The sequence below is a fragment of the Aegilops tauschii genome, chromosome 1, assembly GCF_002575655.3.
Source record: "Aegilops tauschii subsp. strangulata cultivar AL8/78 chromosome 1, Aet v6.0, whole genome shotgun sequence".
Taxonomy (NCBI): Eukaryota; Viridiplantae; Streptophyta; class Magnoliopsida; order Poales; family Poaceae; genus Aegilops; species Aegilops tauschii.
In genome coordinates, this window is record NC_053035.3 from 8,325,477 (window position 1) to 8,343,181 (window position 17,705).

A 17,705-nucleotide genomic window follows, 5' to 3' on the forward strand; every position below is an offset into this window, starting at 1 on the left:
GTGCCTAAGGAAAGCGCGCTGCTGCTAAGATTGTTGTAGCAGCGTGTTTCGCGCACGAAGCGCTACTGCTAAGGAAAGGAAAATAAAATGAAAAACATATAAAAAGTAAACGAAAATGAAAGAAATAGAAAAAGGGGACGGAAAAAAAGAAAATGTGAATGAAAATAACTGAAAAATAAAAATAAAGGAGAAATGCGTAGCAGCAGCGGGCTTTATGGACAGGCGCTATAGCTAATGTAGCAGTAGCGATTTCCGTGGAACACGCTGCTGCTACTTTCCATTTAACCAACCGTTCTTCTTCCCCAACGCCCACTTCCCCCAAATCCAACACGCGTGCGTCTGCTGTCGCCGCCGTCATCGCCCGGCCGCCGCGCGCTCTCCCGTTGCCCTCCGCACGCCGTCGACCCCGCCCCCGACCCCGACCTCGGCGCCCCCCTACATCGCCGCCCTCCGCCGTGCGCCCGCCACCCCGACCCCGACCCCGTCCCCGACCTCAACGCCGCGTGCCCCTCTCCCTAACTCCGCCGGCGCCCGAGGTGAGCACGCCCTCCTCCTCCTCCTCCCCTACCTCTGCCTAGCTAGGGTTCTTAGGGTTAAATTTCAGAGTTCATCTAATTAGTTAGGGTTCATCAAATTAGATGCTAATTATGGTAGTAGTTGTTAAATAGAATTAGTTTTAGAGTTCATCAAATTAGTTAGGGTTAAATTTCAGAGTTCATCAAATTAGTTCGGGTTAAATTTTAGAGTTCATCAAATTAGTTAGGGTTAAATTTTAGACTTCATCTAACTAGTATTTTTACTATTTTTTACTCCCTCCGTCCCAAAATTCTTGTCTAATATTTGTCTAGATACGGATGTACCTAACACTAAACTATGACTAGATACATCCATATTTAGACAAATCTAAGACAAGAATTTTGGGACAGAGGGAGTAGTAAGTGTTTAATAGAATTAGTAAGAAAATTAATATAACTAGTTGAACTAGTTTGTTTTTTGTAAAAACTAGTTTATTTTTATTTATAATAAGTGCTTAATTGAACTAGTTGAGTTAATACAACTATTTTATTTTTAGTACGAAAATTAATAGAACTAGCTTACTGTTTTAGTTAAAGCAATTATTCCCGCATCGACGTCGACGATGCCTATTCCGCATCCTCGTCGTCGAGTCGGCGGAGGGCACCTGCGTCACCAGATGGGCCATGTCCGGGACTGGGCTCCGCCGGGGTGGTACTGGGAGGCGCTACCTACCGGGGAAGGCAGGTTGGTGTGGAGTCAGTCCGTCATTGACCCGAACCTTCTTTGGTGGCGGTCGCGTGGGCCAGTGACGGTCCAGAGGCTCGAGGACTCTGCGGAGGTGGTGCGTCACCGTGTCGGTGAGGAGGACGCGCACATCCGTCGCTACTTGTTTGCGTTGGGGCACAGGTTCTCCAATACCTGGCAAGTTCTCCAGCGTTCTCACTGGAGCTATGATCCTGTGATGGTTCCTTCTCTGTGGGTGTCCACCGCCCGCGCCGATATCTGTTGTGCGCTAGGGTTTTAGTTGTATTAGTGATGTTATATGTATGATACTATTCGGGATGTATTAGTGATAATATTCGACGATGTATGGATGCATGACATGATTTACTTTTGCTTATTGAATGCATGCTAATTTGAATACTTATTTATTTTACGATTTGGTTTTGCTTATTGAATGCTCATGTCAATATGAGTCCTATAAGATATTTTGAAATGTATATCTTGTGTTGCTCAAATAGGATATGTGGTTGCCCAAGTGGCCGGTCATGTTTGCAGGTTACACCTCCGAGTGGCCTATGTTTTGCCGGAGTGTTGATTCATTTCCGTTCTGGCAAATTTCATGCGCTCGATATGTCCTATTTTAGCAAAGGTCATGCCGGATTTTTTCGTGAATTTTGGCATGACTTATGCCATAATATGTAGGAAATATCGAGTGCCCTGAATTTGTGTGTTGAGTATCCTGGTAGTTGCATTCGATCGATTTTCAATTAATGTTTCAACTATGAACCAGCCTCCGCCATGGTTGTTGAGGTTTTTTTCCTCAGATGACTGTCGTTGAGAGGAACTCCAACCAAGCCACCAAATCTCACTCAATGAATACTTACTTGAGAACCAGTATCAGAAAAAAAAACACCCCCTTTATTTCTTTGATAACTCCAGCCCATTCACCAAATCTTATTGGTTACATATAACTAACAAACATATATCTTTCTGTGTCTCTGTCTCTGTCTCTACCCAAACACAATGTTTTCACAACTTGGCTCATTTGGCTGTGATGAAGGAAGAAGCTGCAAAATCAGTAGAAACATCATTATCCTCCTTATCATTATCCTCTCAGCAGCAGCAGCCAAATCTGAAATCACAGGGCAAGCGCACACAGCACCGGGCTTGCAGCCTCCGCCTCCGCCAGATCCGGGCAGGCAGAGGCGCAGAGCGAGGACTTTGCTGCTATTGCTGGCCCTCCTCTCTCACTCTCACTATCCTCTCTATATCAGTGTCCACGCCAGGGTGGGTGGTGGCGCAGTCACGGGACGGCGCGGCGGGGAACTCCGGGCGCCCACCGGCCCGACCTGGACACAGGGCAGCGCGGCGGCGCGAACGAGGAAGAAGGGAAGAAGGGGAGAAGAGAACCAACCTGTACTGTAGGTTCATTCATATATATTGACCCCCTTATTTAAATTAGATGGAACGAAAGTGGGACGAACTCCTACCAAAGCCTCGCATACAAGCAATTCAAGAGGAATTTGCAGGATTCTTCTTTAAAAAGATCATAGCTAAAACCGGAGTATACCATCGGGAAGTGGAATTGAGAGTTGGTAATTAGATATTAGCTAGGGATCGTTAGAGATGTTATTTTGTATATATGCATGAACGTGTACTATGTGTAGTAGTGTCGAATAGATATACGAAAACTTGTTGTTCGACCAAAAGCACGGAGAAAGAGAGGTGGTCACTTCTCTCTATATTCATGACGACGTCGTTGGTCCATTCATTGCTATATGTAGTAGCTAGCGTCTAGTTGAATGAAAAACATAAAATAAAAATAAAAACCCTAAATATAAAAGAATTGAATGGTAAACACAAAAAGAAAAGGGGAAACACAATATGAAACCCCTAAACCCCTCCTTTCAAAAAAAAACAGCGCCTGGCAGACGCGTGGCTGTCTTTTAGTCCCGGTCGGTGTTACCAACCGAGACTAAAGGTACTCCTGCCTTGGCGCCCCACACCGACCACGTGAAGCCCCTTTAGTCCCAGTTCGTAACGCAACCGGGACTAATAGGAGGGGGCCTTTAGTCCCGGTTGCAGAACCGGGACTAAAGGCCCTTAGGAACCAGGACTGATGGCCCGTTTCCTACTAGTGTACCAGGTCATGAAAGTTGGTGTTGGAGGTGTTTGAATCTACAATCTCTCTTGTCATGCTAGGCTTTTATTCCCCAATTTTTTAATCCCCGTCAAGCTAGGAGATTTTGGGGCGGATTCTTCGAGGAGCCGAGTAGGCGGCCGATGGTAACGCAATCAATAGCCGCCTTCTCGGCCCCTTGAAGGGGATGGACAGGTAACACACTCAGAATAGTCATCTGGTTCACTAGAACGAGAATGTCATGTACGGTGGAGATGACAATACACTTGGAATAGTCATCCTTCGGCTCCTTATGTCGAGATATTGTAAAACCCTGCAGAGGGAGTTATATATCAAGGTGCATTTTTGTTGAATCTCAAGATCTAAACTACCAGATCGTGAAAGTTGATGTTGAAGGTGTTTTTTTTCACAGCTCCCTTTGTGACTTCACTCATAGTCATCGCCAACAAAGATGGACATGCTCTCCTTCCAAATTCCATCTCCGTTGAAGAAAAAAAGAAATCTTGTAAAAAGATATATATTATAACCAAGGAACATTCCAAGTTCCTTATACCGTACAATATTGCATACATGACATTTGTGACAGTGACACCAACGAGAGATAATGCATAACTCTACAACATATATTGTTCAACAGACATAAGTATATAATAATACAACATATATTATTCAATGGACAAAACTGCTTGGCTCAGTTCTTGACAGATATATTTATAGTAGCAGCAATCCGGGCCCGCCTTATCCTTGCAAACACAACCAATTTATTGACGTCCGGCAGAGCCACCTTGGCAGCATCCAGTGCGCTGAAGCGCTCCACCCAAGCAAGCAGAAGTGGGGTATTCGCGGTGCCAAAGAGCTTGGCACCACATAGTTCTTCAGTTCCTTGCAGAAACACCAACAAACCGCCCAGTGCTATATCCACGTATCCAACGTTATCACCACCGAAGAAGGGCTTCCCGTTGGAGCATTCCTTGAGAGTCCCCCTCTAGCACATTCACCCCCACTAATATTTGCTTTATCGCTTCAATCTTATCCTCCTCAGTGTTGGCTGTGAACGCCACTTTCCACGGGATGACTAGCTACATGCACACGCACAAATAGCATCATTGATCAACTCACCACGTATCATATGTAAAATCGATAACACAAATCAGACACTTTAAGCACCTTGTGGTCAATGTAGTCTACCCAAAACCGAGCAATGGCACGCTCGTAGGGGTCAGTGGGTAGGAGGGAGGGGCTGGTGCTGCCATAGGCCTCGTCGATGTACTCAATTATGACGACCGACTCACAGATTGGCTTGCCGTTGTGGATGAGTACGGGCACCTTCTTGTGCACTGGGTTGAACGCGAGGAGGAGGTCACTCTTACAGTTGAGGTCCTGCTCGATGTTCTCGTAGCTCAAGCCCTTGAGGTGGAGCGCGAGTTTCACCATAGAAGCCCAGGGGCTCGCCCACGTACTCAACAGCTTCAGCTCATCTTCGTCAGCCATTTCTCCTCCGCAACGCGCTATGGGCGTGTGCTGCAGATTTAAACTTTGATTGTACTGATGTTTACTGTGTTTTGCTTGGTTCCTTGCTATAGTGAGAGGAGTGACTTATGAAGAGCTTGGGTGATGGAGTATGGAAGGCAAGAATGCGTCATCCATGAGGCCAGTGCTAACGTCGAGGCTAATGATCCTCCACAATAACTTAGTTTAAGATATCCAGACATTGAATGGACTTTTTGTACAATGTTTACCAACATTAGTGGGTTGTTGTTTGCCGATTAGTTAACTTTCTTGTCAAGCTTCTCTAAACATTAGTCATGTCTTGGAGAAGTAAACGGATTAGCAGAGTCCTGGACATCCCCAGCCGGTCATCCTGAACTAACTTAAGAATAGTCTTGCGGAAGGACGTAAACCATCTCTTTTTTTTTAGGGATACGTAAACCATCTCATATAATTACTACAACGTACTCCCTCCCTTCCTTAATATAAGTCATTTTAGAGATTTCGATATAGACTAGATACAGAGCAAAATTAGTGAATCTACACTCTAAACTACGTATATATACATCCGTCCATATTAAAATCTCTAAAAAAGACTTATATTTTGGAACGTGGGGAGTAGTACTTAGTCACACAAACCTCAAGCATGCACTACGCACTCCGTAATCATATACTAGTCTGAACAAGTCTAATGCATAATAGGCATCCTACAAACAGTGCATCCATCGCTTCCCAAATATCTCTGCAATATAAATTTGCAATTTCGCTGTCGATGCAAATGGCTGTATTATGAACATACCGTGCAACATAAGACATGCAAAAAGATGTAACATCAAACAATTTGCCACGCCACATACTAGTCAAACTTAATGTTTGACTTAGGACAAACCTTGAACTTCAAATATTTTTGAATGAATCAGAGAGTAGTTTATACTGTTGTTGTACATAGATGAGAGGGGCAACAGAAACATGCAGACTTCAAATATTTTGTATGCAGCTCTCCAAATATTCGATATGGTCCAACAAACAAAGTGATGGTTTACAGGAATATAAGCTTTCCATCTCCGATTACGAAAAACGAGCACAATGTGCAAATTAATAAATCAATAGCAGTGGGAGAATAAAAGCAACACAAGTTCACAGCAAATCAAGCACCTACTGAAATTAGTTAGCCCTATCAAACAGTCCATACATCCATTCTGTACAATGTTTTCGACAAGGACACCATCACTCCCATCACAAGGGTACAGAGGAGCTACGACGACGATGCTGTACACGGTGAATCTAGAGCTACATTCATGGCGGCGAACCAAGCGAGCGCTCAAATAGATACATACACAGCCAGCCTACTGTCTTGTGTTGTGTGCTTTTCATAAGCAAGCAGCGAGTTTATCAGCTTTGCATAAGTTGCCCAACATCTCCCCAAGTTGCTCATACAAGTTTCTCTGCTCCTCGTACGTCAGGTTTCTTAAGATCTGTGTGTTTGCAAAAGAAATATAGTAGGCCATGAATGGATGAGAACCACGATGAACAGGGTAATGGTAAGATTAAAAAAAACAAGGTGCTATAGATACAGACCTGATCCAAGATTGCGTCAACGGAGAAATTGTGGGGTGAGATGAACGACTGGTGGTATATGTATGCAAAAACTGCCATAACCATCTGGGGGAAAATGTACGAGAACAAATATTATTTTCAGCTAAACTGCAAAGGCTAGGAATGTATGATAAATATATCAAATAATAAACAAGTTCATTCAACTTTGCATAATCAAGTCTTCTCAGTATGTAAATGTTTGGGCTTACTTGACAGTCCATTCGGTCAGTGATTCCACCATGCCCAGGTATGCTGTCACCAAAATCCTATAAAATATGAAGATGTTAATAGAAGTAAAAACTGTATAATTTCCATACTTAGTATTCCCAGAGACAGCAATGGTAATGCAGCAGTACGCACCTTTATTTTGAAAGCCCTCTTGAAGCCACTTGCGAAAAATCCACCAAATGGTGCAATTATCGATGCAAATAAACCAAGGGCTAAAGCATGCCACTGCACGGGCATTAGGAACACATCTTTCCATGGAAACTGTCAAGAGACACAAGTAATCAGATAAAGTTCATGACTAAAAGATCCATAAACTTCGTAAAGATGGTACAAAACCAATAAGGAAACAACTAGGTAAAGTAAATAGATCAATTATCATGATGAAGTAGCATTAATTCATCAAACAGGGGGGATTTGGTGGATACGGGAAAAGAATAGTCTGTTGGTTCAGATGAGCACTAGGTCACATGTAAATGACGTGATTATGCTTGTCTTGACCCTTCCAAGGAACAATATGGGATAAACATCTTCATTGGTCATTCAAGCACTAGATTTGACCTTACCCAAAAGCCCCGTGGTTTTAATAAACATGGCACCTACATGTTAAACTTCCCTGATATAAATGCTGCTTCTCAGACACATCAGCAGCCACAACAAGTGCCCTGTTATTAACCTTGGTTCACATCGGGATAATTACTGTTGGGAGGAAGACAGATACAGCTGAGGCCTATATGGACTGAGAAATAGCAAATACACGTGACATACTTTTTCTTGATTCTCAAACACAGCATTGACCCTTTCCAATTATCAAGAGGAGTCCATACTATAGAATACTGGTAATATCACTTCTAATCTTCAACTGACACAAGACTGGGACTAACATCTCATGGACACCAACTACTACCGCAGAGAACTCCCTAACTCCTGAGAGACTAAACACCATCTGGATGCAAGACCTTCTCCAGCTCAAGATTCTTTCTTGCCGCCGCTTCTGCCGTGCTCTGCATATGATTGGCTGCTGCTGATCCTTCTATCTCTTCTGCTTCTGTTCAGGTTCCATAGCTAGGGAATGGAGTCAACACCACTGCCTGTTGGCTGCTGCGAAAGGGCAGCAGGAAGGAAGAGCCATGGAGAACAAAAGAAACAGAGGAAAGAAGTTTCGAGACACCACGTAGTCCCACCATCGTTTTTGGTTATTTGCTCATTCTGCTGATTGGTTGACATGCCGTACAAAACCACTTGCATGTCAAAACGCCACACTAGCCACGAAGGATGAAGCTAGAGTAAATTGACTCAAGGGGGATGATGTGCCTTGTCTTGCTGAAGATTGAGAGTTGTCAACCAAACAGTTTTGGAGTCGAGGTTTGTTTTTTGGACTCGGGCAACGGTTGTGAGGGGAGGGGGCTTATAAATTTGAACTTTATGCTTATGCCAGCCTATATAGTAGAGAAAATAGTATTCAAACTAACAAATTGAAAAGGATATCCTTCTTCTTACCCAATGTGGTACCCAATCTCCCAGATAATAATGCTCTGGCTTAAACATAGGGCCAGGATCACACTGAAGCCACCCTGTTGACAGGTCCTGAAAATATTACCAAAATACAAACTAAGAATAAAATCAACAGTACACCAATTTGCTAATCCAACTAATAGTCACATTCTGAAAGAAATAATAAGTTACCTTTCTTGGGCATGTAAACCACTGGAAGCGACCCATTACATTTGCTAACTGCAAAAGAAGTTAAAGTGAATAATGCTATTATAAAGAATTACAAATGAAGCATCCGAAATCATTTTGTGCATCAAATGTGTAACGTAAATTATTATTTACAGATTCAACCCCTTGAAGGTACTAGTAATCTCTCAAGTGCATAAACCAGGGCTTTCATCTCACCAGGAAAGCAGAGATGATGGTTGTCACTGATGCACCAATAAAGCCTTCCCATGTTTTCTTTGGAGATAGCTTGATCAATGGTGTTCTCCCGAGAAAGAACCCAAATAAATAGGCAGCGATGTCATTGATCACAATGAGCGAAGCAGGTAGAAGAAACCTGTAGAAGCATAACATTAAAGATGTATGGAGTTTGTCAAATGCACAGGCTAAAATATCAACAGTTACTCGCTTAACTAACATGCATATTACTTATCAATGTGCTATTGTCATAATGTAGCTTAACTCAAGTCGGATAAAATAAAAAACAGATATAGAAAGGCACAGATACCAAACAGCAACATGCATAGACATTTAACAGTTTGAATATAGCTGTTGCAACCAGCACTCCTAAGTTTTTATTTTCTTTTCTTTTCTTTTCTTTTCTCCTCTTTCTGGTGAGGACCTGGATGTTCTTACAGTGGTAGGTCAGACTCCTACTAGAACAAAATCACAAATGGGTAATATTACCACTGTAACCGAAGTAAGAACTGTAGGCTACAGCTTCTGTGAAGGAAGCACATTGGGTGGCAATCTGGGAAATTCCTAGTATGTTGAACAGGTTCAGGACTTCATGGCAAAAATATTTTTAACGGCTGTACAAGAAATTAGGCATCTTGAAGATACTTCAATAACTTCAGGTGCTTTTTAAACCAAGAAACTTGGATGTTTAAACTATACCGAATAAATACATGCCAACCGTCAACACTGGTTAAAAATGGATAAACGTTTTACTCAAGTCAGCAAGTGAAAACTGTAAAGAAAAGAACGCTAACAAGATAAATAAATGACTTACCAGAACATTCCTTCGAATATATTTGCAACCGTGAAAGAAGATTGCGCAAAAACCGTTAAAAGGATCATGTGTGTCCAGGCATACTGTTTGAACTGGTATTTGTATGTCTTTTTCTTCAGTGTCAAAATAAACCATACAAATCCTGGATCATCGGAATTATACATTACTTTTATGGAAGATATGAAATAGACGTTAGCAAGACAAGACAGGCAGGTTACCAGAGGGAGGAATGTCTATGCAAAACTCATGCGACCAAACAAATTGCAAAAGTCAAAGAAAAGCAGCTTTTGCGTAACACATTGTGTTCATTATATAAACTTTTAGTTCGTAACATTCTCAAACTCTAACACCCATCCAAAATAGGTCAAATAGACAACAAAATATTTCCACTCTGTTTGCATGAATAATTGCTAATGCCACAGGTGCACTGTCATTTACATCGACTAGAAAACCTATAATCAAATAATAACCAAAGTGCCAAGCAGAGCATAAATGTCATGAGTGATGAGCTACTATCTTTTGGATAAGGTCTTTACACATATTAGCACGTTCTGAAATATTCTTAACACTATGAAATTTTGAAGTGAATAATTACTAGTTGACATTATTTCCGCATTGCAAAACATACTGTAACTTACCTGAAATATAAAGAAAATAGCAAATAAACATCTGATACTTTATTAGGCCGCTGACGAGCTTATACAACAAGTGATCTGAAGATACTGTGTTAACAAGCTCCCGACTAAGAAAGCGTCCATATGTAAACAACATTGCTGTGAAAAAGAAGTGCCTGCAAAGAAATGATAAGACAAAATTATATATACTTTTTTGAAAAGCATTACAATCGTGGCAGCTACGTCATCCAAGTTACTGACAATTTTCCGTTCAAAACAATAGTAGAATCAGAATGACTAGGCACCTACCAATTCAGGAGCCTGAACCCTGGCAGTTGCTTCTCTTCACTGGATTTTCTGAGTAGATTAAAAAGCTCTGTCGCCATGAATATTTGAATGACAACCACCATGGCCCAGATATAAAGATGACCCATATAAACTAGGAATGCAAAGCCGCCAATCATCCACACAGTAGAATATGTACGGATAAGCATCGACTTATACTTGTTCCGATCACTGACAAGCAAAGTCTGTCCGTTGGCTTTATTCCCATCTGTCGTAACCTGAAGAAAAATAAAAGATTAGCTGAAAAAAAGAATTGTGGTTGTCGACATAAAACAGGTGGATTCTCTATCTTCGGAGCATGCTCCCATGTTAGTATACTCAACAAATACTCCATTAATCACAAAAAAAAATGAAACGAGTGGTTGTCAGCATATGACAGGTGGATGCTCTATCTTTCCAGCATGCTCCCAAGTTAGCATATTCAACAAATACTCCATTAAGCCTGAAATAAGTGAACAATTGGTAACATTTTGGTACAACTTTGTGCCTGCTCGGCTTCATGCTTTTTCTATCATACGACGGCAGTACAGGGTTATGTTTCTTTCTGCATAGTACAAGCACCTTAGGTGGAGGTATTTTCTCAAAATGTAGCTGGAAGATGTTCGTCGCATAGCCATCTCATTAATGACTAAATTTGGAAGAAAAAAACGATCAACAACTTTCACTTCTCTTATAATACGGACCATCACAGCGCTGAGAAACTATAGAGTTTGTCCATTTGCGAACACCATGGAAAGCAAGCCAGAGTTGTAAGGAGGAAGATTCCAAGAAAATATATAATATTAGCTACAAAAAAAATCATGGTAGTCAAAACAGTTGGATGCTCTATCATTGCAGCATACTCCCATGTTAGTACTCAACAAGTACTCCATTAACAACGGTAAATGAACAAGCGATAAACAATATAACAGAGCAGTACAAGATTTATTTATTTTCTTTCTTTCTTTCTGCACATTGTAAGCACTTTTTTACATTGGGGGGTTGGTTTTTTAAACATAGCTGGAAGATTTTGTAGCGTAGCCATCTGATTAACGAATAAACTTGGAGAAAAAAAGAATCAACAACTTTCTCTTATCTTGAAAAATAAAGACCAGCACAAGCCATGGATGCAACACGCTGCCTGAGAAACTAGAGAGTTTGTCCATTTGCTAAATGACACGGAAAGCAGGCCCGAGCCAGAGGAACAAACTTCCAAGAAAAAAAAATTAACCAACCTCATTGGCGCGCCTTCGATTCCTAACACGACCTACATGAGAAGCAGAAACGTCGCTGGAGTTGCTTGTCTCCTTCTCCATCGCTGCTGTCGAGCCTGTAAATACGACGTCACAACAGCAAGTCGTGTTAGATCAGATTTGACCACGAAAGTGAAATTCTTACAGCAAGCAGTGAAACACAGAGGAGCACACCGCTGTCAATCACCAAGCTGGCTCAACCACCGACAGCTTTACAAACAGATGATCCGCGGAACAAACAGACCGGTAATTGCAGAGCACAGATGATCCGCGGAACTCGCAACCCGGACAATACGCCGGTGAGGGCCACAGGGAAGTATTAAAACCAGCATTTGTGGGCAGCGGTGGACCAGCCAGCCAGCCAACCAACCATCCCCAGCATCCTTGGCGTGGCACGGCACGGCAAGCAAGCGAGCGCATAGGGAGGGCCAGTCGTTGCCCCCCCACGCAATAAACAAGCTCCACGCAATAAGCAAGGGAGGGACACATCGCTGTCGGGGTCACTCGCTGATTGGTTGCTGACGGCAACCGCTGACCTACAGCTAACTCCAAGCCGTCAATCAATCAACCAGCCAACGGACTTGAGCAATCTAAGCACCTCCCCCAGAAAGGCAGAATCTATGGAACAAAGCGGCGGCAGCATTCAGGATCGCGTGCGTATTCCCCACTTCCGAATTAAGAAACAAACCAAAAGAGCTCCGGGAAGTGAGCTCCGGGCAGCAGCAGCAGCGCCGAGTCGCGGCCTGGGAAGGGAAGGGAAGGGATCCCCTCTCCCCGCGGAACTTGGAACGTAGGGGGCTGGGCGGGGGTGCTGAACTGAACTCACCGGGAGGGGAGGGGAGGGAAGCGGGTTCCCCTCGGCGAGGAGCGGGGAGGGAGCCCCTGACGCGGCCCCCTCGAGCGGGCGGACGGGCGGGCGGGCTCGCCGGAACCCTAGCTCGGCCGGGCGGCGGCGGCGAGCCGAGCTGGGGGCTCTGGGTTTGAGTGGGGGGGATTTGATTGTCGTGCGGCCGCGTGTGCGCGTGCGTGCGGGGGTGGGATTTTTATTCCTCTTCCCACTTTGCTTTGCTTTATGTCTCTTCCCATTTTGCTTTGCTTTATGTCTCAAATCACTAATTATTATTAATTTAAGGATCACTCTCTGCAAAGATTTTTTTTCAAGAGTACACCTAGGCGTACCATGTTTTTATAAAAGGCAGAAAATCGAATACAAGAGACTACAACTTGCTGCGAACAGCAGGTGCAGTTGAAACTCCACACTCACGCGTACTACAACAGATACAGACACAACCCAAAGGGAGCCTATCCTGAGCATATCATCTAGCCGCGTCTCGACCGGCACCGAACGCCACCAAGAACAACAACTGCAAACAAGCTTTCCTTGTCGACGCACTAACCATCCATGAATGCCTGAGAGGAGACGGCGAATGGATAGCGGGACTCAGTCGGACCCAAGAAAGCCACCGTCTTGATACTCCAGCAGCTGCGTACATATATAGCGCCCAAGAAGATCCGCTCGGACCAGCGACTAGCACCGGAGAACCACAACACAACCTTGAAACCCAGTCTCCAAATACAATGCTCCCAACGCTGCCATCGCTAGTCCAACAATGAACCAAGGCTTTCGCCCGAAGACAATCCTAGCATGGGGAAGATGCCGACACACCACCGCGATGCCTCCACGGAGGGAAACGACACCCACAGGCGCCGTCGTCGCAAGCACTAGCCAAGGCTGTGCAGGATTTTCATCCATGCCGTCACGCACCTCCCGCCCAAGCCAAAGGAATACAGCCAAGCACTTCATGAAGGGATGCACCGCCGCCGTCGCAGTAACTCGTCGTTGCGACCAAATCGTTGCAGAACACCGACACCCACACCGAGGAGACGCAACCATCAACCACCTCCAGCCGTGACCGTGAACCAGCCGCTCCTCCTGCTCAAAAATGCATGCCGTTCTGCTAGCATATATTCCGGCTTCCGAGTGGCACTTCCCCTCTCTTTTGTTTTCCATCGCCGGAGTTCGTGAAGACGTTGAGGACTATTTGTATCCATGTAGGTCATCTTGCATTATATAATGTGCATACGCGGAAACCCATGGCGGCATGTGACTTCTTGTGACCTATAAAAGGTAAGGATAAGGTACATGACAAACTCTATAATGTGCATAAACTCCTAGCACTATTAATTCAAATCTTGTTGTTCTTCCTATGTCACAAATGATCGTATTTTCTATGAATGTGCTATCCGTTGCAACTTGCAAGCCCCCGCATGATATACCACTAGAAGGGTTGGGCGCGCTTTTGTTTGTGCCATCGGTGTTGCTGGGTTACTTAAGAAAAAAAAACACTCGCCCTTTTTCAAAGTATAAGGTCTGGAGTGATGTTTTGTTTTTATTTATATTGCGGTGATTTGGTGGGCTTTTCGTGATGTGGTTCTGTGTTATCCGCGAGCCAACGTATACTTATGTGGGGGGATTTCTGCGTCGGTGGGCGTGCATGTATTATACTTGTGCTACGGTATCGCATTGTGGCGCTTCTTTCTTTCTAGGTGGTGGGAGGGTGCGCGGGATTGATATGTTTTTATAGGCTGGTTGCATGCTGCTGATTGATTTGAAGAATCGTTGGCCCGGACAAAATCATAAGCCAAATCCTAAATTGAATACCTTGATTCAATGAAAGAGCTTCAAAACTAGAGAACATAGGAAATTAAAAAAGAATTAAATGGCAGAGCTCCTTGAGAAATTGTTGACCCGGTCAAAAATAGGTGACCCGATTTTAAATTGAAGGTCTCAATTAATTATGAGGCCTTAAAAATTAGGAAGCATAATGCATTGTATAAAAGAATTGAATGAGAGAGCTTAGAGAAATTGTTGACCCTGTCAAAATGGGATGGTCCAATTCTTATTGAAGACCTCAACTGATGTGGGCTCTTTAAAGCTAGGGAGCATAGTGTTATAAAGGATTCTCAATGTCAATATCTAGCACCTTTTAGAAAAATAGGAAGATAAAAGAGCGAGGATATGGGTTGTATGTAAAACTAGTTGCATAATGAAGAAATATTCGACAAAGTGATACGCATTTTTTTTCATACCCTTGGCGCAAACGGCACACTCTGTGTCAAAGAAGTGTAGCCGCTAGCCCTACAAGCCAGTGACGCGATGGTGTGTCATTTTTGTCAAATTTCCTCTAGCGCAAAATGTGCTCTAGACTAATTTATATCACTTCAGAAACCACTATATAATAATGCATGAGTTACACACCGATCTACAACCTCGCGAGAATGTTATCACCGTGACCAACGTCATCGTTCCGAACGCCGAGAACCTCAGCGCCGCCGTGGCTCCGGCATTCTTTGCCGCCGCCGGCCGACCTGTCAACGCGACCATCGAATACGCAGCCTCGGATCCAGTTGGTCGGTTCAGCACCGGTGAGGAAGCGCTCGACGAGACCTACCCCAAGATCTACGCACTGGCATAGTGCACCCCGGACTTGACGGCCCAAAACTGCTCCAGAAACTTAACTTGGCAGTTCAGATCAGACAACTTTGTATAACAAAAAAGACGTCAGCTGGTTCACTCTTCAACAGTGAACTTGATAGACCGGTGTTCTACTTGGAATTTTTGACGTTTTAGACCATTTACGAGTCATGATATAATAAATTATCGAAAAATCGTTCTACTTGTACGGATGGCAATGACGATACACAAGCCGCATGGTGGTCCTGTTCAAAGCCATAGAGCTGATCGGATGCATTAATTGGTTTTCATGCTCAAACAAACTACTAGGAAAATGCACGTATGGTAGAGAGGAATCTTGCTCTAAGGTTTTGGAAGGAGACCAGCCAAGGATGAGTGGTGAATTTGCATCTAAGTTACTTTCTGTTGGAGACAAAAAATAGGAAGCCAATTTATTTGATTTTTTTTAGGGGGAAGCCACTTGGCGAACTTTATTAAACTCAAATCAAAGTTACATCATCCACATTGTCCAAAAGTAAAAAAAGCTGGGAGGATCACCGCATCGCAAACAAAATAGAACTTAAAAATGAAGCTGTGTCTAGCAAAATTGTGCGCCAATCTATTAGCCTCTCTAGAACAATGAGCAACGAAGGATACCGCACCAATTTATTGATTTGTCCGCACGGTGTACCGGAACTAGGGTCTGAATCCTTTTATTATTTCTTCCACGCAAGGAGAAGGATTTGAACTTTGACGAGCCATCGTTGAGGCCACGTGATTTGTTAAGTTTATGTAATCTTGGGTGGGGTTCGCCCGCAAAATAGCGGATTGATTACTTCACACGCGGCGGAAAATAGCGGGTCATCACAAGCCAGAAAAGACCCGCGGATTATTCAATCTATTTTTTCATTCATTCGGAGGGATTTTAAGTTATGAAGTTTCATAATGGAAACGAGGCGGGTCTTCTCTTTTCCATGTACAAGCCACAAATATAGTACGACCGGAGTTAATTCTACTCTACTATTTTTCCGTTCATTGATCGACGGGATTTAACATGTGAAGTTCCATAATATGGAAGTGAGTTGGGTCTTCTCTTTTCCATGCATCCAGCTCACAGTTCTTTGTAGCTAGTTCACGTAGCAATCCATCCATCTAACTCACGTACTAGAGTTAATTCCTTTTTTTAAAGAAATTCATGATCCTTTTCCAGTTAGCTCATGTAACCAATCCATCCATTTTTCGTCCAGCTTAATTCATCCATCCTTCATCCAGCTTACTACATGTAGTTTCACATACGTATATAAATTGATACAATTGTATGTAAAGGAGCAATTTGAGACTATTTAAAATATTTCTCACATATTTCCTAGGTAGTTAGGCCGGCTAAGTTGCGTAGACTGTGAAAGACCCAGACACCAAAATGACATGTGTGTCTAAGGCACAAGTAAAAATAAATAAATAATGCATTCAAGGATCCAACTCACGATCTAAAAGACCCGATCAATTGCTGCCAGCCACTCGAACAAACACATCCTGCTAACCAATAGTCAGTGTAAATATTTAAGAACATATTGCAACGTCAGATCCAAAACATTTTTTGATTTTTTTGAAACTTTAAAATTATTATTATTACGAATGGACGAATATTCTTGGGAACATGAACAAATTTTGAATTCTGATCAGCTTTACAAAATGAGAATAGTTATTTGAAAATAACGTACATATTTGGAAAAGCACAAACAAAATCTGAAACGAGAACATTTTTAAAAATTCACAAATATTTTTTGAAAAGATGAACCTATTATATAAACACGAACATTTTTTTAATTTGTGAACAATTTTTTAAAAACAATAACATGTTTTGAACATTCAGAACAATTTTAGAAAATATTTATTTTGTAAACACGAACATTATTTTTAATTTGTGAATATTTCACTAAAACATGAATATTTTCAAATTTTGAACATTTTTTAGCACCCAACCTTTTTTTAAAACTCGAACAATTTTGGAAAGCACAACTATTTTTTTTACATCTTGAGAAATTCAGGGTCCTTTTCCAGCTAGCTCACATACCAATCCATCCATCCTTCATCCAGCTTATTACTACATGTAGTTTTGCACACGTATATAAATTGGTACAGTTGTGTACAAAGAAGCAATTTGGGATTATTTAAAATACTTTTTCCATGAATTTCTGTACATTTCACTGAATCATATTATTTACCTAATTTGGAACATTTTTTTGAAAATATCGAACTTTTTGGGAAATGACAAGCATTTTAAAAATATATTTTTCGAAATTTTGAACAAATATCGGAACAAGAGCAAAAAGTTAAAGTTCCAAATATTTTTTGAACGGGAACAAAATTTGAAGTTCTAAACATTTTTTGAAAATTTAGATATGTTTGAAATTTGAACAAATGTCTAAACAATAAATAATCGTTAAAGTTCCGAACATTTTTTTTGAATGGGAACCAAATTTTGGAGTTCTAAGCATTTTTTGAAAATTTGGATATATTCGAAATTCTGAATATTTTTAGAAAATTTGAATTTATGAAAAATAGTAAAAATAAAATAAAATTGGAATGGAAAAGTACAGGAAAAAAACGAAAAAGGAACAGAAAAAGAAAAATAGAAACA

The 17,705-nt window shown here is 42.2% G+C and overlaps 1 protein-coding gene and 1 pseudogene across 3 annotated transcripts; both read right to left on the reverse strand.

The window, feature by feature from the left end:
* Nucleotides 1–3,974: 3,974 nt before the first annotated feature.
* Nucleotides 3,975–4,961, reverse strand: LOC109748215 (probable glutathione S-transferase GSTU6; annotated as a pseudogene).
* A 944-nt stretch (nt 4,962–5,905) lies between these two features.
* LOC109748214 (phosphatidate cytidylyltransferase 1) lies at nt 5,906–12,753 on the reverse strand. Of its 3 annotated transcripts, none has more exons than XM_073505627.1 (12): nt 12,437–12,753; nt 11,593–11,687; nt 10,343–10,596; nt 10,058–10,209; nt 9,420–9,561; nt 8,588–8,744; nt 8,375–8,422; nt 8,189–8,275; nt 6,824–6,952; nt 6,673–6,729; nt 6,446–6,529; nt 5,906–6,342 (listed from the first exon to the last, which is right to left on the reverse strand). In XM_073505627.1, exons 2-12 carry the CDS (start codon nt 11,671–11,673, stop codon nt 6,238–6,240), a joined length of 1,296 nt encoding a protein of 431 aa, XP_073361728.1. In that variant the 5' UTR covers nt 11,674–11,687; nt 12,437–12,753; the 3' UTR covers nt 5,906–6,237. The 3 variants fall into 3 exon arrangements, with proteins under 3 accessions (XP_073361728.1, XP_045089409.1, XP_073361768.1); XM_045233474.2 differs by lacking the exon at nt 12,437–12,753 and adding an exon at nt 11,785–12,027; XM_073505667.1 differs by lacking the exon at nt 12,437–12,753 and adding an exon at nt 11,788–12,001.
* Between the last annotated feature and the right edge of the window lie 4,952 nt (nt 12,754–17,705).